Source organism: Ictidomys tridecemlineatus, chromosome 11 (assembly GCF_052094955.1).
Source record: "Ictidomys tridecemlineatus isolate mIctTri1 chromosome 11, mIctTri1.hap1, whole genome shotgun sequence".
Lineage (NCBI taxonomy): Eukaryota > Metazoa > Chordata > Mammalia > Rodentia > Sciuridae > Ictidomys > Ictidomys tridecemlineatus.
In genome coordinates, this window is record NC_135487.1 from 123,277,800 (window position 1) to 123,305,694 (window position 27,895).

At 44.1% G+C, this 27,895-nt stretch overlaps 1 protein-coding gene and 1 long non-coding RNA gene across 7 annotated transcripts in view; one reads left to right on the forward strand and one right to left on the reverse strand.

Annotated features, from left to right (window-relative positions):
* The window catches only part of LOC144368416 (uncharacterized), a 51,480-nt gene that overhangs the window by 11,960 nt on the left and 11,625 nt on the right, over positions 1–27,895 (reverse strand). The gene's annotated exons all lie outside the window — the stretch shown is intronic.
* Positions 1,372–27,564, forward strand: LOC144368412 (Fc receptor-like protein 4). Of its 5 annotated transcripts, none has more exons than XM_078027248.1 (12): positions 1,375–2,273; positions 3,903–3,923; positions 10,023–10,274; positions 11,311–11,565; positions 11,863–12,147; positions 13,362–13,649; positions 18,657–18,770; positions 20,219–20,246; positions 21,144–21,226; positions 21,471–21,527; positions 25,317–25,348; positions 25,437–27,564. In XM_078027248.1, the coding sequence occupies exons 1-12, from the start codon at positions 2,243–2,245 to the stop codon at positions 25,551–25,553; spliced, it is 1,563 nt and encodes a 520-aa protein (XP_077883374.1). In that variant the 5' UTR covers positions 1,375–2,242; the 3' UTR covers positions 25,554–27,564. The 5 variants fall into 5 exon arrangements, 3 of the variants coding, with proteins under 3 accessions (XP_077883376.1, XP_077883374.1, XP_077883375.1); XM_078027249.1 differs by having other exon boundaries at positions 10,026–10,274; XR_013428176.1 differs by lacking the exon at positions 21,144–21,226 and having other exon boundaries at positions 1,372–2,273; positions 25,437–25,539.

Here is a 27,895-nt window from a genome sequence, read left to right on the forward strand (position 1 = left end):
AAAAACGATTGTGCACAGTTCCTTCCCACGGTCAGAAGTGCCTACATTTGCAAATAATTGTTTGCCTTTAGAAAACAATAAAACTAAATATGGCAACCGTTTGAAGAACACAAAGCTGAATCCTACGTTGCAAATACAATATGAAATGTAAGTTCTCACTCACACTAATTTTTGGTGCAGAAGAGGCGATGTCAGGTTTCCAGTTCCTGACTAAAAAAAATAATGACTACTGAAGGAAAAAACTTTATGTCTGCATGACAATCTGTACTTTTCAAGTTTGGATTGAAAATATAGTCTCTAATACATTCTCATATTGTTACAAGTAAAAAATAATTGAATTTCATTGCATTCTGGAAGTTGATTATTCTAACATGTCATTCCCTTCTCTCTACATTGCTGATCCGGCTCCCACAGGCTTTGAATTTGCAAAGCCTATTTGAAATAGACTAAGTCGGATTAAAACAAATGCCAGGGGCACCAATCTATGAAAAGCAATCAAACCAGAATAAATCGGGAAAATGTGAACTCACTCCACTCCCATAAAGTAAAGAGGACCCTCCAGTGTAATTTTTTAAAATAGGCCTTTCTAAAACGGGCTTTTTGTTAAATATCTTTTTTTTTTTTGTGGTGTGCAGTTCAAGCTAAAAATGGGTTGTCACAGACAGCATTCAGACGTCATTTAATGCACAGTTTAATGTTGTGTCCTGGTGAATTGGTGATTTTACTTTAGTCTCTAAAATTGTAAGTTCTTTTATATTCGGTTTTCAACAAATTACCTGATTTGGTAAATCATAAAAGCTAATGAAGGTTATAGTTTTAAATGTTCTATTTTGGCGATCCTTTTTCAAAACTTATCTTTTAGCCAACGGAAGTGAAGTAGTAAGAAAGTCAGTTGCCCCATTAAATAAAAGTTCATGGAAAATCAGCACCACCTCTTTGCTTTCCTGTAAGTGTTATGTGCCTCCCTAACTTTTGAAAGGGGCCAGGGCGAGAGTAAAAATGGATGTGTACACGCATGTGTGTGACAGTATATATGGCTATAACTTCATAGTTCTATTAGAAAATACAGAGTGCTCCTCATTTGCTTCTAGATCCATCATCCTTCCTTACAAGAAGGCCAAGGGTCATTTATATGGAGACATGTGGGATGATGGTAATGGGGATGGTGACTGCCTTCCTCCTTCAGCCACGCTGACTCCCAGTTCAAGAATGACATGCCTTCAGGTTGAATGCCTCTTCCACTAGGAAGGCTCTCCTGATTCCCCATCCCAAGCCAATTTCCCTCTCATCAGAGCACTTTCACTCTGTGTCTCATTCCCTATTGACAGTCTGTCTCCCCCACTAGAATAAAAAGCTTGTTGAGTCCAGATTTCTACTCTGCTCCCGCACCTGGCACTCTAGCTGGAATACACTTTTATAAACAACGTTATCGGTCAAGATATTCCTGTGGCAAAACTCAGATTCTAGGACCTTAAGTGGAAATTCACAGTCTCGTTATCTAAGAAGAGCAAGATGGGGCTTAATTTCCTTTTCAGTTCATCTCTTACTCAGATCACAGGTCGTGGCTTCCCCTGGGAGAGATGAGTCAGGATATTTTCATGCATGTTGGAGGTTAGAGTTGTCTTGTGACTAAGAAATTCATCATGTGTCTAGACAGCCAGCTGAAGGGGTGGGGCCAGCAGAGGCAGTAGGGTCAGGGGAGGGCATTTCTGACCAAACGGAATGTTCTCCATCTCGGGGTGTTTCAGGTACATCCTTGGATGATGCGAACCTCGGGAGGACTTCGGTCTTGCCTGATTTCTGGTATCAGAGAGGATCCACCTGTGTTCTATCTCCTGGAAAGACAGAGCCAGAAAGTTTTGGAAATGTGACAGCTGCAGCTGGAGAAACTCCCCCTACCAGGATGCGAGTAACAGCAAACTCCTCACACCAAGACGTCAGAGCAAAGCTTCAATCCTCCTGTCAAATACTGACTTTCACTTTCTGGGTTCTCTTGCACTGGGCAACATGGTATTTTAAGAAAGATCGCTCCACTTCTGTTTTTCACTTCATTAAGCAACTAGCTCTACTCGGAGAACCACTCCTGAACTTGCTTCTGGGAGCGCACAGTGTGGATACACGCTGAACTCCTGAACTCGCTTCTGGGAGCGCACAGTGTGGATACACGCTGCTTTGACCCTCTGGGCTGACCGGGCGTGTCTCCTGAGATCTGCTCCTTGTCCAGCTGCTGGGGCAGGACTCCATGCTGCTGTGGGTATCCCTGCTGGTCCTCGGTGAGTAATGAACAGGTGCCCGACCTGAGCCTCATCCCAAGCAAAGGGTCCCCCCTCCTGGCTAGTGAAAACTGCAGAAAATGAACAAAAGGGAAGGTGTTGATTTAATGCTATGAGGGAAATAAACAGAAATTGATTTCCAGAGATGTGATCTTCATCCACTTTGGCTTTTAGTTGCCTGTGGGAAATCCCTCCCAATTTTTGTTTTCAAATGAAAACAAAACAAACAAACAAACAAAATAACTAGATTTGGTTACCCCCTTCCCATGCAGCTCATGAAAACCCAGAGAAAAATACAATCTGAGATTCTAAGGACCATATATATTCTAATTGTGAGCTGGGGCAATTGATGCTTTGCTGAGAATAGCTATTTCCTTCTCTGTATCCTGCAATCAAACCATGAGAAAAGAAAAAAAAAATAAAATGGTTTCCCTTGGACTGCCCCGACCCACGCCCCTGCTTCTGTGTTATTTGACAATATTTGTCCATGTGAGACACTGAATTCCTAGTAGTTCACACTTGGGAATTTAAAAAGTCAGTCTTGTGTATTTGTTAAGTGTGTTTGTCTTGCTCCAACTTGGATCCCCCGACTCTAACTTGGGGAAGATTTATTATTAGTGTGATATGCACCTCATGGGATCAGCAAATAAAGAATGGATGGATGGTGTCAGCACAGCCCAGAGCGGAGCACCTCAGAGAGTAGAGAGGCCTGGAGATCACAGCCTCCACCCTCAAGAGCTGACACTGATTAGAGCATCAAAGTTCCAATGCAAGAACCTTTGACCTGCCAATATCAGAGAAGTGTTACACACTGGGTCACGGCATGATGGGTGATGATGACAATTGCTTCTTGCTAACCCCTATGTCTTGGACACCCTTCTAGGAATACCCCCATATTATTAATCTATCCAATTTTTTAACGACCTGTAGCTTGGAACTATTATAACTCACATTTACAAATGAGGAAACGAAGGCACAGAAACTGTGGTCTCAATACTAAGATTCATGCAGCTAGAATTAGTGGTGGTGTCAGGATTCAAACCCATCATCTGACTTCGGAGACTATGCATTTAACCGTCACCCCATACTGTATGTTCAGTTCGGAGCTTCAATAAGCTACGATTGTCAGCGTCCTGAGTCAAAAGAAGAGAGAGCTTGCTTCAGCCTCTAGACACCTGATAAGGCTTCATGGAGCAGGGAAGGTTCATTTGGACCCTAACGCATGGATGTGACTTGACTTAACTTGGTACTAAAGGAGAAGAATACTCCAGGAGTCAAGATCATCAGTAGCCCCATACTTAAAAAAAAAAATTGACAGCAGCCATTAATTGAGGACTTACTAATTCAATTCATTACAATAACACCAGGAAGTCACTTCTATGGTCCTCATTTTTTAAAAGAGGAAACTGAGATGTGGAAGTTTATGTGGTTTGCCCAGGGTTTACATGGCTAAAATGGAAACCAGGTTGTCTGAGTCCATAACGTGAGATTTTGGCCACCATGTTACGTGGAACTGCATGTGTTTCTCTTCCTCTTGTTTTGTAATAGAATGTGGCGTGCGGGTTCTCAGGGAGACATGGTTGGAAACACCCTGCCTTTATTGATACCTGGCTTTTTACTCTCTTGCAGCTCCAGTCCATGGACAATTTGGTAAGTCCCCCGTTTCTTTTCTCTTTCACATCTGCAGATACTCTAATAACTAGCCTCTAACTCTCGTAAGAAAGACCACCTTGTCTCCTTACTTTCTTCTCTGAGCACTGCAGGGACATAAAAATACCAGTTGTTGTGGTGATTCTGATGCTAAGCATTAGACTATTCGGAAGTACCTTTCTCCATCCAAACCTGCCACGTGTTGGATGAATGTGGAGGGTTGGGGCACGTGTCACTGGAGTTCACAGGAGGTGGGGGCATCCCCTCACCTGATGTGGGATTCTGGCCAAGGCTGATGTTGGAATGCATAGGATTTTGAGAGGGAAAGATTTTTAAAAGCCATTATTACAAAATGGGAGGCTGGAGCTCCAACTCTGTCCCTACCCATGTGTAACTAACTTTCTGTGGACACATTTTTCTAGTAATAGCTCAAATTATGATAACTCTGACCTCCCATCCATCTGCTATTCAGCAGAAAGCCAAGTCTGTCTGTCTTTCTGTCCTTTCTCTCTCTTTCTTTTATGCTGGGGATTGAATCCAGAGGTTTATGAATGCTAGACAAATGCTGTACCACTGAACTACAATCTAGTCCTTTTCAATATATATATATATATATATATATATATATATATATATATATATATATATAGAGAGAGAGAGAGAGAGAGAGAGAGAGGGTCTAAGTTGCTGAGGCTGGCTTTGATCTGGAAATCCTCCTGCCTCAGCCTCCCAAGTCACTGGGGTTACAGGTGTGCACCACCGCACCCTGATAGAAAGTCCAGTTTTTATAGGCAACTATCTCACAAATGTTTGGCAGCCACCGTGGGATTCCTTCAAGTGTTCCAAGCACATCCTGGGAATTGCTGGTGGTTGTCCTGCTTGAGCCAGCAGGAGCCACAGCCCCCCGGGTATACACTGTCTCTGTGGCTCTCCCTCACGATGTCATGGACACCAACCATTTCCCAGTCAGAGGGAGACAGGATTTTAACTCAGCAAGACCTTGCTAATGGATCTAGGATGAGGAAATAAACCAGAAGGTCTTACGTCAGCCCCTGAGTGTGGTTGATCTCAGGACCCAGTGCCAGACCTCACAAAGGCCCGGACAAGGGATCTCCTCCTGGTCACAGGACACGGCACTCCAGACGGGCAGTTTACCTGAACCAAAGAAGAATCCAGTTGAACCCATCAAAAGAGAGAAGGTCTTCCTTCCTTCCAGGAAAGGACCTGCTGCCCAAGTCCCTGTTCCCTTGCCCCAAGCTTCCTAGGCACATGACAGGTGTCCCCTAGAAATAGAACATTTCTATTCCCTTCAGGAGAAACACAACACATTCCCATTGAGCACACAGGGCACTCTGCCCAAATATTTAAGAGAAAACATTTTATCTTTTTTTCTATCCGTGCATAATAGTGGAATTCATTGTGGTGCATTTTACATGCATTTTACATAATTTGATCAATTTTATTCCCTGGTACTTTCCCTTCAGAGAATTTTTTTTTTTTTGGTACCAGGACATGAACCTTGGGGTACTTAACCACTGAGCTACATTCCCAGCCCTTTTATCTTATTTTATTATTTTGAAATAGGGCCTCACTAAGTTGCTGAGGCTGGTTTTGAACTCTCTCTCTTCCTGCCTCAGCCTCGTGGGATTACAGGAGCATGCCCCTGTGCCTGGCTGAGAAACTTTTTTTTTTCAAAGTCTGCAAAAATTCTTGAATGTTTCACATTACCAAACAGAAACATTTAACCTCTTCATCTAAAACATGCATTCAAGTGACCTTACAGGTTATTTCCCCCCTAAACACAAGAAAGGCCTTTTTGTTACATTTGGATATCATTAAAAGACATATTTGGGATGTTCTTCTAGGGAAAAAAAAGTTAATAATGCTTAATATCTCCAGCTTTAAAATAGCAATTGCTTATAAGCCCTTAACTCTAGACACTTCCCCCTTATCTGAGCATGAAAAGGTAACAAGACGAAAATCCATGTAAAGTGATTCCACTGCAAATTGGATAGTAATTAGCGGCACCTCAAATTGAGATTTTTATTTTTGAAAAACAAAATAATCGCACTATAATTTGTTTTATTTTCTATTTCACAGAAGTTAGACTATCACAGGCCCTGTGTAGATTGAAGCCTGGACCTAGTATTGGGTTTTCAAATGTGGCATCGAGGCCGCACAGGATGGAGGCAGCACAGGAGGGACTGAGGCTGTCAGAGGATCCCCACCTGCCTCCCTTCCTTCAGCGTAAAGGCAGACTTTCCCCGGATCCCACAGTCCCTGCTGTCCCTTAGTTTTATTCCTCTGACAGCTTTTCCCCAGACCTGGATGGAGTAGCGAGGAAAGCCAACTGCTTCACTTTTCCAAGCCCACGGTGGGGGGGCCAGCAGTCTAGAGGGGGCACGGGACCCACCTCCAGGAACCATACCACTGCTTTCCTTGTGATGCATTTCTCCTTTTTCATTGTTAACAGATCTTGCTTTTCACCTCTGTGTTTGTCGCCAGCCATAGAACAGCGGTTCCACATGACTTTTCCAACTTCATGAAATACTGCATCTTAGGCACAATCTGCAATAGCCATCCATTTTCACTTTATACCCATTGAAAGATTAGCTTACCAAGCCACTCATCTTTAAGCAAGCCAGAGAAGAGCATTGCATCCGGAGGGATGTTTCTAATAATGGATAATTTTGTTGTTAGCTTCACCACCTCAAAACTACAGGACTCAGAAAATAAACATTCAGGTTCAAAAAAAACCAGGAAGCCTCAGTAATGATTTCTTGTCAGGGAATTAGCATTAAAAAATAAAATCTCCCAACCCAGAAATCTTCTCTATAAATGGTAATAGATAAAGGAAAACACTTTATTATGGAAGAAGTGTTAAGCCAGAATGGAATGCACCTCATAGGAAAACCACTAAAAGAGCAAAGACAGAAAGGAATTCCGTTCCTCTATTTAGTCAAGCAGATAATCCAAACATACGTGTTTTCAACATAAATAATAATTGGTTTTCCAATAAAATAACCTGACACGTAGTTTATCTTAACTATGGTAATTGGGAGGACCACCTGTGTTAGTGGATTGGCTTTTATCATAGGAGAAACAAACTTCTCACATTTTTATAACAACAGGTAGTTTTGCATGTTGGCGTCGGGGGAGCCCAGCAAAGTTAGACTCAGCCTCCTACAGAAACCGGGAGACAGAGGAGCGTCTTTCCATATGCCCATCTCCCCCAAACCAAAAAGATAGCATGTCAAGTTCATGACCCCGCTGTGCCAGGGCAGCGGGCAGGTTGTGAAAAGGCCAAAGAAGATGTCCAGAGATGGCTGTGAGACTTATGATCAGTGACAGTTCAGGAGGCTGAGGCAGCAGCATTGCAAGTTTGAGGCCGGCCTCCAGAAGTAGTGAGATCCCATCTCAAAGTAAAAAAATGAAAAGGGCTGTGGATTAATTCAGTGGTAAATCACCCTGGGTTTAATCACCAGTACCAGGGGTTGGGGCGGGGATAAGTGACTGCTCCAAGAAGAGTTCAGTGGTGACAGGCTGAACAGGCAGCCCCTCCGTCAAGCACGCGCCTCCTCCGTCCCTCCCTCTTGCTGTTTTGTCCAGTGGTGCCTGGCTCGGGAGTGATCTGTATTCTTTCCACGGGGCTCTCAGTTCCACAACTGTCCCTACGCAGAGGGAGGTTTTATACATCAGGTTGCAGCAGCAGTGACATAAGCGGCTTTGGTTTGCTTGCATGAGCAGCATATCAAGGAGCAACTTTCCCAGCATATACGGAAGAAAGGAGCTTCTGACAGATGGCACTAAACTTCCCTGGTTCCCAGCGTGCTAAAGAGAAAGCCAGGTCCTCTAAGATCCTAGGTATCTGCACTTTGCAGCCCAAGGGTGTTAGTGCTGCCTTGGCTTGGCTGAGCTTTTGGAAAAAGAAGGGGGCATCTGGGGATGATGTTTTACTATCCCCCACCTTTTTTTTTTTTTTAAGGATAACACATGGCACCCAGGACTTTCCTGGGTTTGGAGACTGGCCAGACTCTTGTTTAGCCATTATAACATTTATAAACACTTAAAAGGGACAGAAAAAGAAATTCTGAAAGAAAACAGAAATCTCTTCCCTTATTTTCCACAGGAAGCTAATGCTAATGCTTTTTTTTTTTTTTAAACTTGTTTTTGCCCTGGATTCTCCAGCTCTGTCCACTCATGTTTCAAAGATCTCAGGGTCCAGTTTCATGCAAGGTCAATATTTTCTCGCCCTGAGAGTGTCTTTGAGGTTTAGAGTGTTGGGAGCACCTGTTTCCCTGCAGTCTTACCCTTTGTAGCTGTCTAGACATACTTCACACCTCAGACAGCAGCCTGCTCCCCTCTCCCACTCCTGCTTCTCATTGATATTATTACTTGAGTCCTAGGCCAGAGGCCTGACTCGGGAGACCCCCAAAATTAGGTCCAACCACTCACCCTAAAAACAAATAGAAAAGGAAATGATAGAAAGCATGAAAGGAATTTTAATCAGTGTAGCTCTGCTGGGAAGAGAAGTGGTCCATCCCTTTAGCCCCATCTTCAATAGACTGACAATGACTTTAAGGTTTTTAAAGAGGAGAATGAGAGGCTGGGGCTGTAGCTCAGTGGGAGAGCATGTACCTAGTACCTGTGAGGCACTGAGTTCGATCCTCAGCATCACATAAAGTAAAGGCACCTAGTTCCCCTCTCTTTAAAAAAGAAGAAGAAGAAAAGAACAAAGGCACCGGTGGGCGTTTGCATAACTAGAAAGTTTGCAAAGATACCAAAGCAGGTGATCCTGATCAGGAGAGGTCTGTCTCCATATTATCTCATTATTTCAAGATTGGTCAGGTCTGACCATGTCAGGTTTTAAAAAAAAAAAAATTAATGTTGCCTGGCAGGTAGCTTCAACTCATCACAAGATGTTTACTGGATCAGATCCGATTCTGGGAATCAAAGGTGACTTGGAGCAATGGGAATAGATGTGAAATGGAGGTGGGAATGCCAAGTCTTTAATCTTGCTCTTAGCCACCCATCAAAAATTTGCAGGCAGAAGTGAAGAGTTAAGTCCTTGTTAGAATATGAGTAAAAATACGATTTGGACTTTTTAAATACCAGCATAATTAATCTCCAAATTTTTGTATTTCTTCCATCTTTAAGTCCAGTCCCAATATAGGCTCATGCCACATGTAAGGGAGGGAAAAACAATTATTTTTGCTTCGTCTCATCTTAGGCTCACTAGCTGGGGCTGATGAATCAAACTGGTAAAAGATTAAGAGGAGAAAAAGTAAGCTTTAATTACACATGTACACATGGAAGATCACAAAGTCAAATGTGGCTCAAGGAAGCAGGCAGATAATCGAGGTTTACATATCATCTTAGGCTAAACAACGTTGAGGGGTTTGAGGATTCTGGAGAGGGAGAAGCGAGTTATGGGCGGTGACAAGGAAAAGCGTGGTAACAAGGGTTGTTTAGTATGCTTTGTTGTGCAGATCTAAGCCAATATCTTCTCTACTGAGAAGGTCCGACAGAAGGAGATGCCTTTATCAAAGCAAATTTTCTTTAGGAAAAGAAAATATATGGCCTATTTTTAGATTTTTCCTTTTTTTCTGGTAGTTCCCAATGGTCTTTTGGTTCAAAATAATTCATATACGAAAGAAACATATTTGGGGATGACATGTGCTGGTACCCTTCACACACACACACACACACACACACTCATCTTAGAGAGGAACTGTAACATGCAGTTCCCTGGAGGAAGGAATACATGCTGGAGAAATGCAATGCTCAGTTATGTCCCTGAGGATCGGCTTCACCTGAGAAGGCTAGAGGATTTGTAAACCTCCCATCATTGATCAGTCATGAATGGATCCCGCTGGGGTTGCCCTCTGAAAGGTCAGTCTGCTCCTGGAAACCCCGGAGCAGCCACGGCACCTGGCAGTAAGGCGAGCCCAACTGGAGAACCTGCAATTTGGGGAAGCAGTAGCTCTCCCCAGGACCCAGGGGATTCTTCAAATCCAGGTCCTCCTGTCATCCCCACAGGAACCTCGGTGGCAGCGATTGCAGGGACCACCACCTCAGACTCATTTCTCTTCTTCTCAGCAGCTGCACCCAGACCTGTGATTTCCCTTCAACCTCCATGGACCACAGTCTTTCAAGGAGAGACAGTGAATCTGACTTGCAGTAGGTTTCATTTCCATGCACCAGAGAAAACAGAATGGTACGGGAAATATGGACACACAACACGAAGAGAAACCCCAGGAGATACCCTGCAAGTCCGTGAATCGGGAACTTACAGATGCAAGGTCCAGGGCTCACTTCTAAGTGACCCTGTATCCTTGACCTTTTCTACAGGTGAGAGAGAAGGTGAACTGGTTAAGATCGTAGCTCTCTGCAGTTTTTAAGCACTGGGGTCCTTCCTTCCTCTCTCTCCCTTAGCCTTAGCTGCTTACAGTTTTACACTCTTCCTCGTTGTCTGCAAATGTTTTTCACTTGAAATTCGAGTTGAAATGCTTCATATTAATCAGCATACATTCTCACACATTTACATTGTCCAGGAAATTTGTTTGTTTAGTCAATACGAAGAGGAAGCTGTCTGAGATGCTACCCTGTGGAACTTCACAGCCTCACAGGGGAGAAATCACACACACGGACATGCTGAGCATGAAGGAGAAAGTCAGAGATTTCAAACCTCTGGCCTTTCATCCCTGCCTGTCCTGGTATCTGTCCCTTCTTCCTTTCTATTTTTTCATCTCCAATTTGCAAAATGCCCATATCCCTTCCCGTGCAATTCTACCTCATTTACACATAATGTTCTGGATCCCCTTCACAGACGTGGCTCTCTAGGAGGAGGTATTCAGGATCTAAGATGGAATTGATACAGCTAACCTCAAGTCACAGCCTGCACAGCAGGAAAATTTCCACAGAGGACCACATTCACAATCAATCGAACCTAACCTTGTGTCTCTGAAAATAGTTCTTCTCTCTAGCATCCCCCAATGCACTGCCATGATTCCTTGCATATTTCTCCAAAGGCTTCCTCTTTGATAGCACCTGCTAGGAGATTTAGTGAGCAGACTGGTGTTGATTTTTGCTCTATTGTATGATGACAGAGATTTTGATCACACCTTCTTTGGTTTTTCTTCTCCATATTAAAGTCCTTACATTTTGAATCTGTCCTTAAATGATTGAATACATGTGTTTAGAATTTGTTTAGGAGTTGTATCTGAAGAATGCCTCACTGAGTTGGGAGGAAATGAATAGACTTTGGTCAGGAGATTAACTTCTGATGGGGGCAGAAAGAAAACAATAAAGCCTTTGTAATTGAAGGGGCAGGGGAAAAGGAGGTAGTGTCCTGAATGATGGTATCTTATCTCTGTGTTGTTTCCAGGCTCCTTAATCCTACAGGCTCCTTATTCTGTGTTTGAAGGAGACATATTGGTTCTGAGATGCCAGCAAAGGGGAAAAGAGAAGCTGACCTCCGTGAAATACACTTGGAATGGAAAATTCCTTCTGGTTTCTAACAAAAGCTTGGATCTTTTTATCCCAAGAGCAAGTTTAAATAACAGTGGCTTTTATCAATGCATTAGATTTAGGAACAAAAAATCGGCAGATACGTCAGCTACCAAATATATTGGAATTAAAGGTAAATCCTTCATTTCCTATAGATTCATTTAGTAATGTCAGGGTGGAGAAACTGGGCAGGAGGGATTTATAGGGGAATATTGGAACCCTGAATACTGGAGACTTATGAGTCCCTCCCAGAGGCAGAGAAAGTGGAGTGATTGGACTTGAATTGTCCTAGGAAAGAAAAACATAATCGAGAGCTTGATACATTTAATCTTGTATGTCTGAAGTTTCCGGGGACAGAGAATCCAAGCCTGTTCCTCCCAGAGTGCTAAATACCCTCCTGCTCAGAACTTGATTTTCCTTTTCTCTCTAGAACTATTTCCACGTCCGAACCTGAAGGTCACAGCCCTTCAGCCTACAGAAGGGAACTCTGTAAACCTGAGCTGTGAAACGCATCTTCCTCCAGAGAGACTGGACACCCCTCTTCATTTCATCTTCTTCAGAGATGACAGGATCGTCCTGTCAAGTTGGAGCAACTTCTCAGGGCTCCAGATCCCCACCATCTGGAGAGAAGACTCGGGAAGGTATAGATGTGGGGCTGCAACTGTGACCAGCAGCATCCAGAAGCTCAGCTCCCCCCGGGAGATCCTGGTACAGAGTAAGTAGGCAGGGCCAGGGGGCTGGGTGGGACTGAGGCATCTTTCCCACATCTCTGGGCTCCTTCTGGCCCGTGGGTATAGGGACTATCCAAAAGAGATTCGTTTTGTCATTCTGATAGGGGCTCAGGCTTAAAGTAAGAATCAAGGAACTATATAATAAAAGAAATAGGGGATTTCATTTCTACCTTCATTTCCCTAACAACTTAGTCTTCCTTTCAAACTCTTTCATGTTGGAGTGATAGAGCTGATGCATGGAGTTCAATTCAAGATCTGGGGTTAAAAAACAAGAAAACGAGGTTCCCTGTTATTGAGTTGGCAGATCCAGCATGCCAGAACCCAGGGCAAACTATTTAGAAGACAAATACCCACCTCTTCCTAATCAATAGCAAAAAAACAATATACTGTCTGTGAGGTGTGCTGCAGAGGTGAGGGAGACATGCATACAAAGGGAAATACACTAAATACCATCTTGTCTATGTTTACAGGTGATTGGAATTGGACTTGTATTTCTTTAGAAGAGTTAGTAAAGACAGAATGCAAAAAAGGGCCAGGATTTGTTGTTGTTGTTGTTGTTGTTGTTGTTGTTGTTCTTTTGTTTGTTTCTAAGGCAGGGTCTTGCTAAGTTTCCCAGGCTGGCTAGAACTTGCAATCCTCCTGCCTCAGCCTCCTGAGTTTCTGGGATTACAGGCATGTGCCACTGTACCCAGAAATGAGAGGGCCAGTTTCATTAAACATTGCCTTCTCAAAGAAATTTTCTTCTTAAGGGACCAAAAACTTGTATGTCCCTTACATGGTGGCCTATTTTTTCCCCTGATATTAAATAAAAATAGTCAATCAGCCCAAAAAGAAAAATATCATCTTGTCTTAGGTATCAACCCAGGACTTCAGGAATCAGGTGTGGTCCAGCTGAGTCCCATAACAACCACTATTTCTATTACCTATCTCTCGAAACAATTCAGACCACCAGCTAGGTCAGACAGAGCTCAAATGCTTCTCCAGGAGTGGTCGATTTTTCTCTCCTGGGGCTTTGTGTGTTAGGCCGGAAGGGTTAGCACATTTAGTGATGTTCTAGATTCAAAATCCATAGTCCATTGATCACAGCACTAGTATCCGCTAACGGAGGACACCTTAAGTCGCGTGAAAAGTGACTCTATCTGAAACCAGTCCTGCCTTCCCCACACCTGGCCCTCAGCTGCTGCTCCTGTTCCCGCAGGGGTCCCTGTGTCTCAGGTCTCCTTGGAGACTCAGCCCCCAGGAGGCCAGGCAATTGAGGGGGAGATGCTGGTCCTTGTCTGCTCTGTGGCTGAAGGCACAGGGGTCACCACATTCTCCTGGCACAGAGAGGACACATCGGAGACTCTAGGGAGGAAGACGCAGCATTCCCAGAGAGCAGAGCTGGAGATCCCAGTCGTCCCAGGGAGCCACAGCGGGGGATTCTACTGCACAGCCGACAACAGCTACGGCCCTGTGCAGAGCCAGGTGGTGAACGTCACCGTGAGGGGTGAGTCTTAACCACCACTGATCCTGTGTATTCTGAGGGTATTTTTTCAAATCAGGAGTGGGCCTCACCAATGTTAACTTTCTGACTCATCTTTTTCCGACTTCTTTTTCCATCCTCCCCATGACCGACAATCTCTTTCCATCAGAATGTTAACAAACCAATCGGGTCAGTGGAAAGTAATACGGTGAGGTAAAGCTGGCCGGAAGCCATCTTTGCCTCTTGGAGCTGATTTTGTGTGTCTCTTCTCTGATCCTCTGTGCGCTGATCTCAACGAGTAGCCTTACCTCACTGGCAGCGTTGTAGCTCTGTCACCTAAGTGTCACCTATACTTCTCCTTTCAGTAAATGATTCATTGCACATTTGATCCGTGTCCTCGAGGGGACAGAACCAAAGGCATAAGGCAGCCCTCTGCTTGGTACCGCAGGCCTGAGGGATTCCCAGCTTCACAATTACATGCAGAAAACGCCTAAGTCTGGTGAGCAGATCCAGAGCCAGCCTTGTCCCCTAGGCAGACGAGCCTTGCTTTGGGATCCTCCAGGCCTAGTTCATGTCGTCTTGTGTGCCCAAGAAGCCACAATGGGCCAAGCCGTGTTCTCAGTCAACACTGGGCACTGAGGATGTGGTTTCTCCTGGGCTTCAGCTCCTCTCCCACCCGGGCTCAGTGCCTCCCTAGGCTTTCAATAAACCGTCCATCCATCGAGAAGCTACTGGAAAACTAGATTTCCTTGCTTTCTTTTCCAGTAAAACTCCTCAAAAGGAGTTCTCTCTACTGGCTCTCCTCACTTCTTCCATTTCTCTCAAACCCTCCGCTCTCAGGCTTGGCTCACTCCACTGAGTTACTCTTGTAAAGGTGACCAATGACCTCTAATGACCTCCATAATGCCGAGGCCGGGCGACGCTCGGTTTCCATTTTACTTGATCTTCCTCCAGCTCTTGTCTCAAATGATCCCACCTTCTTGAAATACTGTCCTTAACTTCTGGGGCACAGCTCTTAGCTTTTTATCGGACACTCCTTGTAGGTTGCTTTTCAGAGTCTCATCATATTTCCGACTTGTCCATTCTGGAGACTCCTCCTGGGGCTCTGTTCTCAGACACTCTGTGCCCAGACTCTCCATCATCTCACCCAGTCTCATGACTTTAAATGCACTTGTGACTTCCAGGTACTGAGGACTCCCAGACTCAGCCTATAGCTAGACCTTCAGTCTGACCTCAAGATCCATCTACCCAAGGACTTAAACCATGCACTTCACAGTTCCAATTGGCATCTCAAACTTAACTTGAAAGCCAAAAACTTACCCCTGAAACCAAACTCTTGATTTTCACCTGAAACAGGTTTCTGCTTAGAGCATCCTCCTGCGACACATGAAGCTTCCTCTCCTAGTTTCTCAGGTCAAAAATCCAGACCTCATGCTTGACTCTTCTTTTTATTTCACCCTCCATGTAATCCACCTGCACGTTTTAACAGCTTTACCTTCAAAATAGAGCAAACGCTTACTACTTCTGTGGTCACCACCAGGGCCAGGCCACTAGCCTGGATTCTTGCAATAACATTCTAATTGCTCTTCCACTTCAGTCACTGCTCTCCAGTCTAATTCTTTCTACAGCATCAGGAGGAGAACTTAAATCAGATCACATTACTCTTCTGTTCAAAATCCTCCTCTGGCTTCCCATCTCTTTCAGGATGACAGCCAACATATCCCAAAGACTCACCAGGCCCTCCATGATCTATCCTTCCTGTCATTTTGAGCTCATCTCCCATTACTCTCCTGTCTCCTTCACTCTGGCCACCCTGACCCTCTGTTACTTCCTCAGATTTTCCAGGAACATTCCCCGCTCAGGCCTTGCACAAAGCTCTTCCTTGACATCCTCGGCTGGCTCCCTCATTTGTTCCAGGGCCCTGGTCTTCTCAAGGAGTCCTTCCCCCACCATCCTTTACAACAGGGAGCCCTTCACCGCAGCACTCCCTCCTCCAGTCCCTCTTGAGTCTCCCCCGACACGCTCATCACCAACTATCATGCGCTTCTTTGCTGTCCTCTCCCCTCCTCTGGCCTTAGCCTCAGGACAGCAGATCCATGTTCTGACCACTACAGTATCCCAGATGCCGGAAACAGAGCTGGGTAACTCAGCCATTCCATCAATGCTTGCTGAATGAGTGAATTTCTCACCCATCCTCTCTGTGGATTGTACTAAGAGTCCGAGAAAATAAAGACATGACCATCTGCATTCTACCGACCGGGAAGGCGGAGCTCAGAGAGGTCTTGTCGTGTGCACAGTCACAGGGTTTAGACATGGCAGCCCAGATTTGAACCTCTGCTGTCAGAGAGACGACAGCAACGTCAACGTTCTCCCGAGGCCACGCTGTGGAGTTCCTACACTGTCAGCCATGCTCCATAAGCAGTCAGCTCTGACAGGCAGAGCCGTGAACCTGAACAGTTTAGACAGAGGCTGCGGGAAAGGGTGGCTGTGCTAATGGCCCAGCTGCTGCTCAGTTTTCTCTGTAGCTCCCTTGAGGCAAGTCCTGAGATGAAGCAGGGGTCCTCCCAGGTAGGGGACGGACGTCTTCCCAGAACAGAAGGAGCTGCATCTCCGTCTTAGAACAGCTTCAGGACCTGAAACACCGGGTGTGATTCCTGGCAGACAAGGACCAAGACGGAGTAGGTGGCATTTCAAGAATCAGCTTGGGAGAAGGGAAGAGAGGTCAGGAAAACTGAAAGCCACCAGATCACACTCGAAAGACTCCCAGGTACCCTGGAATCCAGAGTGGCTCTGAAGGCAGGAGGTGCCACTTGTCCAGGAAGCCACCTGTCCTGAAAAGTTTGCCCGGGGAGCTGAGGTTGTGATCCCTGTGGAGGGTAGACGTCAATCCATTGGCGACTGACACTCAAGTGTAAAATTACTCTTCTTGCTTGGGGGGTTAAGGTAATGGGATGGATTAGGCTTCTCTGCTCCAGGGAGTGAGCTGGTGGCTTCACACAGGTAATTTCATTTTCCTCTCTCACTTCCCTGCATGTGTGGGCTTGGCTACTTTTTCATATACGAGGGAAACATCATCTCCGAGAGTTAGACAGACGGCAAGGATGCAGTTGATGTTCGATGGAGTGAGATTTCCTTCTAAATTTGTGGACTTAATGCCAAAATCTCTGTGCTCAGAAATGGGCAAATTTATAACAAAACATTAATTCTGCAGTAGGCTTAAGGTAGGCTGGGGCAGCTCAGGTCACCATAATAAAATTCCTTCGACTGAGGCTGGAGTTGTAGCTCAGTGAAGCTTTTCTACTAACTGTCTGTGTGGTATGTAGCCTAACATGCATGAGGCCCTGGGTTCAGATCTTACTACTCAACATCTCGTCATACGTGACTTAAACCACAGAAAGTTATTTTCTCACTGGTTTAGAGGCTGGAAGTTTGAAATGAGGGCATCAACAGGGTTGGGTTTTTGTGAGGGTTCTATTGCTGATTTGCAGATGGCTGTCTTCTTGCTGCGTCCTCACGGTGGCAAAGAAAGAGGGAGGGAGGGAGGGAGAGAAGAGCAAGTTTTCTAATGTCTCTTCTTAGAAAGGTATTAATTCATCATGAGGCTCCCCACCCACATGACTTCATTGAAGTTAACTACCTTCCAAAGGCCCATGTTCAAATATGGCCACCTTGGGGTTAGAGCTTCAACCTATGAACTTTGAGGGGACATACTGCAAGGATTGAGGTTGGCTTCTGTGGTGCTACAGGGGAGCAGGCTTATCCTGTGGGGTTAAGAGCTCATACTGAGGAAGACATAGCTCTTGCATGGTAGGCACTGTTTGTTCAAAGCACTCAACAATATTAACTCGCTTAACCCGCCAACAACAGTAAATAGATGTTAGGGTCCCCATTTTTTCAAAGGAGAAAACAGAAGTCCAGGAAGATTAAATTATATTCCCTGGCCACACAGTTATTAAATGGAAAAGCTGGAATCCTAACCCAATAATCTGGTTTTAGAATCCTGGGCCTTTCTAAGATAAATTTCAACTACATGCTCAAGAGTAGCCATTTCTTCTAGGAAACTGGGTTACCAGAAAGGAGGGATAATTTGCTTTCTATCCATTAAATCTTAAATCCTAGGCCTGAGTATGGTTGAAATTCTGATTTTGCTCAAGTAGATGCCCCGGCAGGCAAATGAGGAAAGATTCTTTCTTCCACTCTCCAGCCATCTTTAGCGGTCGAGATGAGGAGGCTGGGCTGGCTGCCCCCTGAACCCTGCTTGTAGGCAGAACCACTCATGTGTCCAATGGCAGGTTTGTTAGATTGGTCAGGATGGAAAAATAGAGACAGAAATTTCCCTCGCTGGCCGCCAGCCACTGATTTTGTTCTGAGAATCATAAATGAAATAATTGGAAATTACCATTCGCATTGCCATTGTTGTGACATCAGGGTGTCCTCTGTTTGAACCTGAGACACTTGTCCGTGTCTGAAGTTGACTTCCCTGGGGACCTAGAATCTGTGTGAAAAGCCCCACCCACTCCTGTCCTTCCACCCTGCATTAGTTCTGTGGCCTTTATAAATTTGTTTACTGTCTGTCTCCCTCACTAGACCACAGCTCCAAGAAGGCGGGACCTTTTCTATCATTTTTTCACTGCTGTATCTTCGAGGTTTAGATCAGTGCCTGGCGTGTGCTCGGCACGTTCTTGGGTGAGTGGAAAAGCTGAGTGGAAATCTCTCTCGCTGTGGATGACAGGGTAGGAGAGTGGGCCCTAAGGAAAAATCAGAAACGTCCAACAACTCACTTTGTTGCATATGAAAATATGAAAAAATTCCATATTTTCTGTGTTACTCCACCCTGGACCACACAGGGTGAATCTTTCTGGCCTTACCCTGGCCCATAATTTCTCTCCCCCACCCCACTTTTAGACCCATAATTTCTCATCCCTCTTCCCCTCCCAGACAAGTTAAGGAAAGTTTCCAGGATGGGAATGCGTGGTGATTCCAAACCCTAAGCCTCTCCTGCCCCGGCCCACACAGCCTCTCTCCCCTTAGTGATTCCCAGCAACAGGAATGTCCTCATCGCTGGAGGAGCCGCTGGGGGACTGCTCAGCTTTCTTTTCCTGCTTGGGGCCCTGCTGTTTTTCCACTGGCACAGGACAAAATCAGGTTTGTGTCCTCCTCTTGCCTTTGCCAGGGTCCCTGCCCTGTTCTTGCGTCAGACACCCCAGCTTTGGTCAGCCTCAGTAACCACTAAGCCACTCTGCAGGTCTCCTCCTTACAGCGCAGTTCCCCAGTCAGACCAGTGTGTGAGGGCTGCTTAGACCTAGTCTAGTTCACTAAGTCTCAAGTGGAAGGAAGGAAAAAGAGAGAATCTTTAATGAATAAAGTTTCAAAAACTACCTTAACGGCTCTGGGGGGCAGTTTCTTTGGTTCATACAGGTCAACCAACTAGATCATTCAGCCCCACCCAAATCTATAAATGGATCTTCGAACTAAACTGAAAGGCTCTGGAGAAATGATTGTGAAGGTTTCCCGGGCCTTATTGGCTTGAACCTGCCCTGGCCTTGCTCTCCATGGGTCAGCCTCCCCTACTTTGGGAGAAGGTCTCTCCCAGGCACTGTCGACCATGTGCTCCCAAAGCCTTCTTGCTCAAGACCAGGTCAAACTAGTTTCAGATGACAGAAAACATGGTGTAAACGACAGGTGCAGAGCCGGGCACAGTGGGGTACACCTGTAGTCCAAGTGACTCAGGAGGCTGAGGCAGGAGGATTACATATTCAAGGCCAGCCTTAGCAATTTAGCGAGGTCCTAGCACTTAGTGAAACCCTGTCCTAAAATAAAAAATAAATAAAGAGCTGGGGATGTGGCTCAGTGGTAAAGCCTCCTGGGTTCAATCCCCAGTACCAAAAAAATAAAAAATAAAAAAAATAACAGTGAGGCTTTCAGTTCTAGAAAATTACCCACACCCTACAACTCTTTCTCTTAATTCATTCAATTCAATTGAGCCCTCCAGATCCTTGGGAGCCCTTCCACATACCATGTATTGAGCTGGAGGGGGGGCACTTTGGACCTCTGATGAGTCTCCTTAATATGCTTGAGGCAGAGCCTGAGGTTCCTCTGGACACAGCCACAGATGTTCCTTGAAGTCTACCCTCAGCACTTCTCTGCGAGGGTGATGATTTGGTTACATTTAATATTTCTTGAGTTACAGTAACACAGCCTTGAACCCTAATAAAGTCTCATATAATGTGACCCAGGGATGTGTAGCACTGGCCCCAGCAAGTTCCGTCCTTTTATGCTCTGTTCCCATCCCTTTTCAAAGTATATTAATGAGAACCAGGACTTGGCTGGTGTTTAAATGGTGCCTCCTACACACCTCCCCCCTCCCCCCACCCCCCACATCTCCCTCTCCCCCACCTCCTCCCCTCACACCTCCCCCCCACTTCCCCACCCCCACCTCCCCTCCCACTCCCCCCCCACTCCCCCCCACACTTCCCCCACTCCCCCCCCACTTCCCCCCCTCCCCCCTCCCCACCTCAGTAGCTCCTGAATGTGAAGTCTTTGAGAAAGAGCTCCCTCTGCTGACATGAATGTGCCTTTGCTTTCTTTTGCAGGAGGTGGTTTCTGGACAGCTGAAACCAGGTGAGACCTCAGCTTCTGCAAGTGCCTTTTTTGCTTCCCAGGTACACAATATGCAAAACTGTGTGGTTGCAAAATTAGGTCAAGATATTTTTCTTAGATCTTGTGGCTAAATGCTTCCATTTGCATGTTCCTTGAGTCAGTCAAAAATGAGCTTCCTAAAGCCATTCTGTCAGCTAAAAGTTATTATTATAGATTTTATGTATATTTGGATTGGTTTCTTATTTGAAATTGGCACATTCATTTAAACGGATGATACCAAAGGTTATAGATTTTCTTGGGTGGGTACAAAATACTTCTGTACCAATAGCTCCAGAGTTAGAGCATACGTTATTAAATATATGTCCAAGGGTTAGATTCTAGATTTTTTATAAATGTTCTAGATTTTCTGGAGGTATATGCTTTTATTGATCTTATTTTTCTCCCAGACATACAAAGGTATTAATTAGACCGTGTTCTTCATTTCAGTTTGGGAAATATGGTCCTCTTCTGTCAGTATCTCAGTCTTAGGTTGCACCCAGGAACTGGAGTGAGGATCGTGTCTAATTCCTTCTTAAATTTCCCAACATAACAATGTGAAGGCATTTGGCCACTGCTTCCTGAGGAGAAGACGGGTTCTTATCCATCCTGTCTATGAGACAGTGATTGTCACTGTGATGTCAAAGACTTTGGTCTTGTCCCAAGGTAGCCTTCCATACTAAAGTTCCCCAGTTTCTTTCAAAACAACAATTTAACTTAATATGGACCCACTGAAGCTTCAGTTAAACTCTTCAGGGTTCCCAGTTCCCTACAGACTGCTGAATTCCCTCCAACCCACTTTATCCACCACCTCTGCCTAAACATCTCACCCTCAGGCATGTTGGAATGCTCCAAGGATTATCATGGATTTCTGTCCCATAGGAGTCCTCACACCCCCGGCCTGGGACAGTCCTTTCATTACATCTGCTCTGCCCAGGTGGAACCACACGTCTCCTGTGACAATGGTGAGGTTTCCCCTATAAGAAGCTGCTCCTAAGACTCCACCAGGGAAAGATAAATAGCTTTGAGTCCCCTGGGAAATGCCACTCATCTCCCTACAGTACTCTGGAGTCAGATATTCCTAAAGAATAATCACTTCATTGTGTGCCTAAAGCGAGTGGAGGGAATGCTTGGGAAGAGGCCTCTGCAGAACATAACAGGCAGAGACAGACTGGTAATATTGTCTTTTCTTTCCAATGCACCCCAAAGAAGGAGGTTTGGTATATGCTGAGATCCAGACTACTGACCCAGGAGAAGAAGGAGAAGGTATGTTTTTAAACGATTACAGCTACCAACTATACTCATTCATTCAGCAAATATTTATGGAGTATCTCCCGTGTGCTAGGTGCTATTATAAGTGTGGAGAGTTGCTCAGCAAACAATTCCCCACAGTATGGAGCTTAGATTCTAAAGACGGAAGACAGACATGAAAAAATATATACTATAGCTGAGGTTGTGGCTCAGTGGCAGAGCACTTGCCTAGCATCTGTGAGGTACTGAGTTCAATTCTCAGCACCACATAAAAATGAATAAATAAAACAAAGATCCATGGACAACTGAAAAAAATATTTTAAAAAATACATACTATATCTTTGCTGATGATCAGAACAAAACTTCAGCATCCTTCTGATAAATATTGTGATCTTGATGGTTTGTGTACTAAGGTGGCCTATAGGTCTGAATGAATGAATATTTGCAACATACGTACTACTACAATAGGCATTGCATTGAGAACATTTAAATATAAAGTATTGGATACAAATTTACAATGGAGTTATGTCCCAATAAGCCTGTCATAAATGGAGAATATTTTAAGTTGAAAGTCTATTTAATATTACTCTACCAAACCTCAAGTTTAACAATCATTCTATGGTGCACCATAAAGTACCCATTGTTTACCCTCCTGATTTTGTCGCTGGATGGGAGCTGTGGCTTCCTGTTACTGACCAGCCTCACAAGATAGTATCATGGGTGAAACTGTCTTGGCTCAGTGGAAGAGTGTTTGCCCAGCATGGATAAGGCTATGGGTTCAATTCCCAGTGCTGACAAGAGAGTATCATACCACCCAGCACTAGCCCAGGAAAAGGTAAAAATTTTAAATCTGAAGAATGGTTTCTCCTACGGTTTGTGCACAATTGTAAGGTCAAATGATTGTAAGTAGGACTCTCTCTCTCTCTCTCTCTCTCTCTCTCTCTCTCTCTCTCTCTCTCTCCCTCTCTCCCCCTCCCTCCCTCCCCATAGATGATGACAGATAGAAGGCAATTTTTTATAGGATGCTGAAAATGTGAATTTTACCATTTAATATTCCTTAATTTACTATTGAACTTGGAATTTTGTTCTGGACAAAGTTAAGTTACTTGGTACCAACTGGATCCTTTCAAGGCTTGTTTTCTTTTTAAATTTGTTTTAATTAGTTACACATGACAGTAGAATGATCTTGACATATCATACATTTGACTCAGACAGGGTATAATTTCTCATTTTTCTGAGTGCGCAGGTTGCAGAATCACATTGGTCATGCGGTCTCAAGGCTTGCTTTTAAGCTTCATTATGGCAGGTCCTGAACAATCTTTAGAGGAAGGCTAATCTATCCCTAATACCAAGCAACATTTCTGAGGATTCTATACCAGTTGCCCCATCTATCACGAGATCTGCACGAGCATCTGGGGTTATTTTGTCCGTTCCTTTCTGATGGTTCTTACCTGGCCCAAGATAGTTTCCTCTCTCATATGTGGTATTAATATTCAGCCAAAGACTTGAGGCTACATACCTGTCTGGAGATCTCTGGAGCTTTTGATCTGCCTTGCTGCTTGCTGTCTCTCTAGTACTCTGTCCTAGAAATTCTAGCGACTAAGTTTATCAGGACTGTTGGTCTCTGTCACTTGAAGTCAGAGAGAGCAGACCAGTCTCTATTAGGGCTCTCCAACCTGTGCTGCAGGGTAGAAACTGCCCCCAAGTGGCAAGACTGTGAAACTGCAAGGCTCCGCTGTCTACTGGCTTTCTTTTCTGGCTCTGGGTCCTGGACTGCCTGTTGTCAAATGCCTGATAAACATTGCATTATCTGTTTGTTTGTGTTCTGGTGGTTGAAAATGGAAAGGTGAATCCAGTCCTATTAGTCCCTTTTGGCCAGAATGAGCAGTCCTTCTTCATTTCCTTGAATCTCATTCAGATCCCATTTCAAGACCCTCAAATGAGTGGAGACCTGCTGTTGGACATTACTGTGGTCAGCTGTAACCTGTAGTCCACTTTGGGTTTGTTTTTTGGTATTCACTATTTATTTTCCAAATCAGGGAAATCACTTTTCAGTTTCTAAGAGGAATCTCTGAAGGCTCCTTCACCACGCTGGGGGCTTATAAAGTGTCATTTCCCCATTCCCTAAACACACACACACACACACACACACACACACACACACACACACACACACACACACGCTTCTGGGTAGAAACTCATTGCACAGAAACTAATCTCTCCTTCTAAAGAAATCTGTTCAACAATTTTTTAAAAAAAATCTCTCTCCATATTTCGTTAATTTGGTTGATTAACCCAGACTCTTAGAGTCAAAGAAACAAACTATTATTTTTTAATAAACCTAAATATGGTATCTCATCTAGTATCTTTGTGCCTTGTGGGAATTTCTCTCTCTCTTTTTTTTTTAAGAGAGAGTAGAGAGAGAGAGAGAATTTTTTTTTAATATTCATTTTTTAGTTCTCGGCAGACACAACATCTTTGTTTGTATGTGGTGCTGAGGATTGAACCCCGGCCGCACGCATGCCAGGCAAGTGCGCTACCGCTTGAGCCACATCCCCAGCCCTGCCTTGTGGGAATTTCATTCATAATCTAACACTGAACCTGTTTTGCAAATGAAGTGGTGGTTAATTCCTTTCCCAAGGTCACAAAGCCTGTGAAACACAAAGATAAGACAAAGTCTTCTGTCTTGATTAAATATTTGCTGCTTGTATAACCGATTCCTGCTTGACCAATAATGTATCACCTGATCATCTGCTTTGTCTCTTTGCTCCCTGAGCCAGCCATTGGCCAGGACCCTCTGAATAGTAGAATCAGAACCACTATCAGTTTGTTTGGGTTGGTTGAGTGCATCTGTCTTATACAGTTTCCTCAATCATCTTTCCACTCTATCCTTAACATATTGGCCCAAACACCATTTTTATTAATGGATTGGTTATATTTCAGGCACTTGATGTATTAATCAGCTGTAGAAAACCCTTTTTACTTGTTCCTTCAGATTTTCATAAAGGCCCTGAGATCATAAGCAAAGCTCTTTCCATTTGCAGGAGGAAAGTGTGCATCACTTTTATCACTTCACTAACAATGTCTGTAATTCCATAAGTGTATGGGTAAGAACACGGTGAAACAGAAACTTCAGGTGCCCCAAGATATATCTCCTTTTCAGGTTCTAGTTTTCCATAAAATTATTATGGTGCTTTAACAATTTACCTTTTTACCCGAGACTCTTAAATACCAATATTCGTGATCCAAGAAATCACATCTGCTAAACTTTCTTTCTCTGTGACTCCACCTCTAAAAAAACATATAGCAATAAAATCAAGAACTAGAACATGCTAATGTGAGAGTTTTCCTCACCGGGCAACACATATGGAGAGTTTTATGAGAACTTGCCAAACCATCCAGGACAGTGTGGTGGATGTACTCTAAATTAAAAGTACAACGAATTAAACAAGGAGAAAAATATTCTCTCAACATCTGGTAGAAGAAGAAGTGAAGTTTCTTCATGTGATGAGAGAGAGTTTTACAGATCAATGAAGCTTGAGAAAAACTTGCAGAGGGCTTAGCTGAGAAATGGTAAATTAAAAAAAGAAATGGTAAAATACCTAATGCTATGCATAGCTAATAGGATGTGAGCCAATAAGAAAAGAAAGAAAGAAAAAGAAAGGTAAAATAGAAAATCAAAAGATATGTTGGGGTGGGGAAGACACGACATTGATGGGGAGGGCCCAGTGACCCCCGGATTTAGGAAATACGTTGGCAGACTGGGTTCTAAGGGAATTCTTATGGTTCCCTTGTCCTCCACAGGTAACACCCCCTGGATGCCTCCAGAGGACAAGGTGAGCCTCATTTCCCTCTGTCACCACCACCTCCAGCCCTTTCCTTCTCACCCTTTCAAGTTCCTCCGCTGTCTTCTTTCCGTCCCAGCATGCCTTGATAGTCTACTCTGAGGTGAAGACACAGCTGCCAGTTAACTCAGTTGGAAAAGTCGGTTCCAATGATGAAGATGCAGAAGGATATTATGAAAATGTCGTACTCATGTGACTTGACCCTATCCAAAGCCCCAGGCCCAGTGCAATCCTCCAGGCCCTCGGAGCAAGCAACAGATGCAGCTTTCCGACACTTACACCACATGCACTCACCCCCAAGAGGCCTCATTGTCCACCCTGATGTAATGATGGGATGCCCTCTGGCAGCCTTTGCTAAAATGACTGGTTCTTGTCCAGATCTAGAAGAAGACTCTGTACACTTGCTCTGGGTCTGACCTAATGTGTTTCCAGAATCTGATTTAGGGAAGGAGAATAAGGAGAGAGAGAGAGAGAGAGAGAGAGAGAGAGAGAGAGAGAGAGAGAGAGAGAGAGAGAATGCTCTTGAAAAATAGAAACATACATTTTAGTGAATTAGGACTTGTACAAAGATAGAAAAGACTGAGCAATGTGGTTCTCCTTTTAATGCCTTTGTGATTCCTTCAGCAGAGAACCCTTGACATCCTTTGGTGTAGCTGTGAGCAGTTGCACTACAGGGACCTGAACAGCAGTTTGCCCTGTCAGGTTCAGTTGAAGATGAAAAGATCCACTTCAAATGGTTTATGGAGAAAGGATTTTTTTCCCCAAGATTTTAAACACTTACAAAATCTTCAGGAGAGCTAGAGAAGCAGGCTCTAGGCTAAACTTCCCAAAGCAAAAGGGATTTATGTTACTATCATTTGCAACACAACCTTATAACATTAGAGAGAAAAAGATATAATAGAAAATTAAAAAGCAACTTTGCAAACCTAAATTTGAATTTGAAATATCAATATGAATTCATGATAAACTCCGCATTTTTTTTAAAAAAATGTGCACTTCTAGGTTCATCCACTGAAAAGACACAATCATCAGTTGAACAGCGATAAGCACCCCTTGCCAAGGTTATAGTCTCTAAACACCCTTTCCTCCTCAAGTGAAAATAGGGCTGCCTTTCTTGTAGGAGTTTTGTCTTTGAGTTATCAAATAGTTACTGAGAGAATAATTCTTCCAAAAATTAAGAAAACAATGAAAGAAAAAGGAAATCACTATTTCTCGTGGATGTTTCATGCTGCCCCTACTGGTTAACATGAAAGAGAAAAACCACAGCCAAACAACAAGTGGCTTCTGGTGGAAAAATACAGTATAGTACCACCTACGAAGTACCGATGTCCCAAATATCAAAACTGAATCCCAGGGTTGGGGATGTAGCTCAGTTGGTAGAGGGCTGGCCTCTCATGTCTCATGCACAAGGACCTGGGTTCAATCCCCAGCACCAAAACAAACAAACAAACAAAAAAACAAAACAAAACTGAATCCCATCAAGTCTTTAGACTTAATTACTAGTTTATAGGAAATACATGAAACAAAGGAACAGGTTAGAATAGCATCAGGGGATTGCAACCAACAAAATGCAAACTGTGGGAAAATTCTACAGGATCAATGACTTGGTTTCCTCACTAATAATGGGAAGGAAGGGAGGGAGGGTGGGAAGGAAGAAGAAAAGAGAGAACGTGAAAAAAAGAAGAGCAAGATAAAGAGAAAAGGGAGAAAGTCATAAATTAAATGGGACTCGAGACCTATCAACCAGAAAGAATGAGCAGGCCCCGTTTGGAACCTGATTCAAACAAATCCAGGGAAGAAAGGGGAAAAAAAACACCTTATGAAATACTAAGAGAAAATTGGATGCTAATGCTAAGAAATTCATGTGTTTTGGATAGAAGTGATAGTATGGTTATATTCTTATAAAAAAAAAAGGCACTCGTTTTTAGAGCTTGTGTTGAAGTACTGAGTGCAAGGTGTTAGCATAAGTTCAATGCACATTAAAGAAGTGGACTAAAAGACAGATTTGACTTGAAGGAATCGATGGGGGAGGGTGGGGAGAAGAGGGCAGGGGTAGAGGATCGGTCATGCGTGCCCCATCTCTGAAGCTGAGTGATGGGTGTCTTGTGTGGGGGAGGAAGTGGGGTTTATACTATTATTATTCCTGCTTAGACTATTTGATTCTTTTTGTGTTTTTAATTTTCCACAATAAAATGTTAAAATCTCTATGCCCAGAAAGCCACCTCCTTTGTCACTCCGTGATTCAACCCCTGACTGAGGCAACCCTCACTTCTACTGCAAGAGTGAAGGTCTCCTCTCTTTGTTCCTTTCCTCCCCCAGGGTTTATTGACTCATCCCTCATCCCCACAGTCCTCCGGAGACTCCTTGCATGAGGCCACAGGGCTGCATGGTGACTCCAGCTGATCCTGGCATATCTAAACCAGGATAGATATTTTTCCCTCTGCCAACTGATCACGGGAAATTTACCACCAAGCCATGGTTGTGGGGTTAGAGAGCAGCACAATATGAGCCAGTCACTGTTTATTCAATTTACTGTTG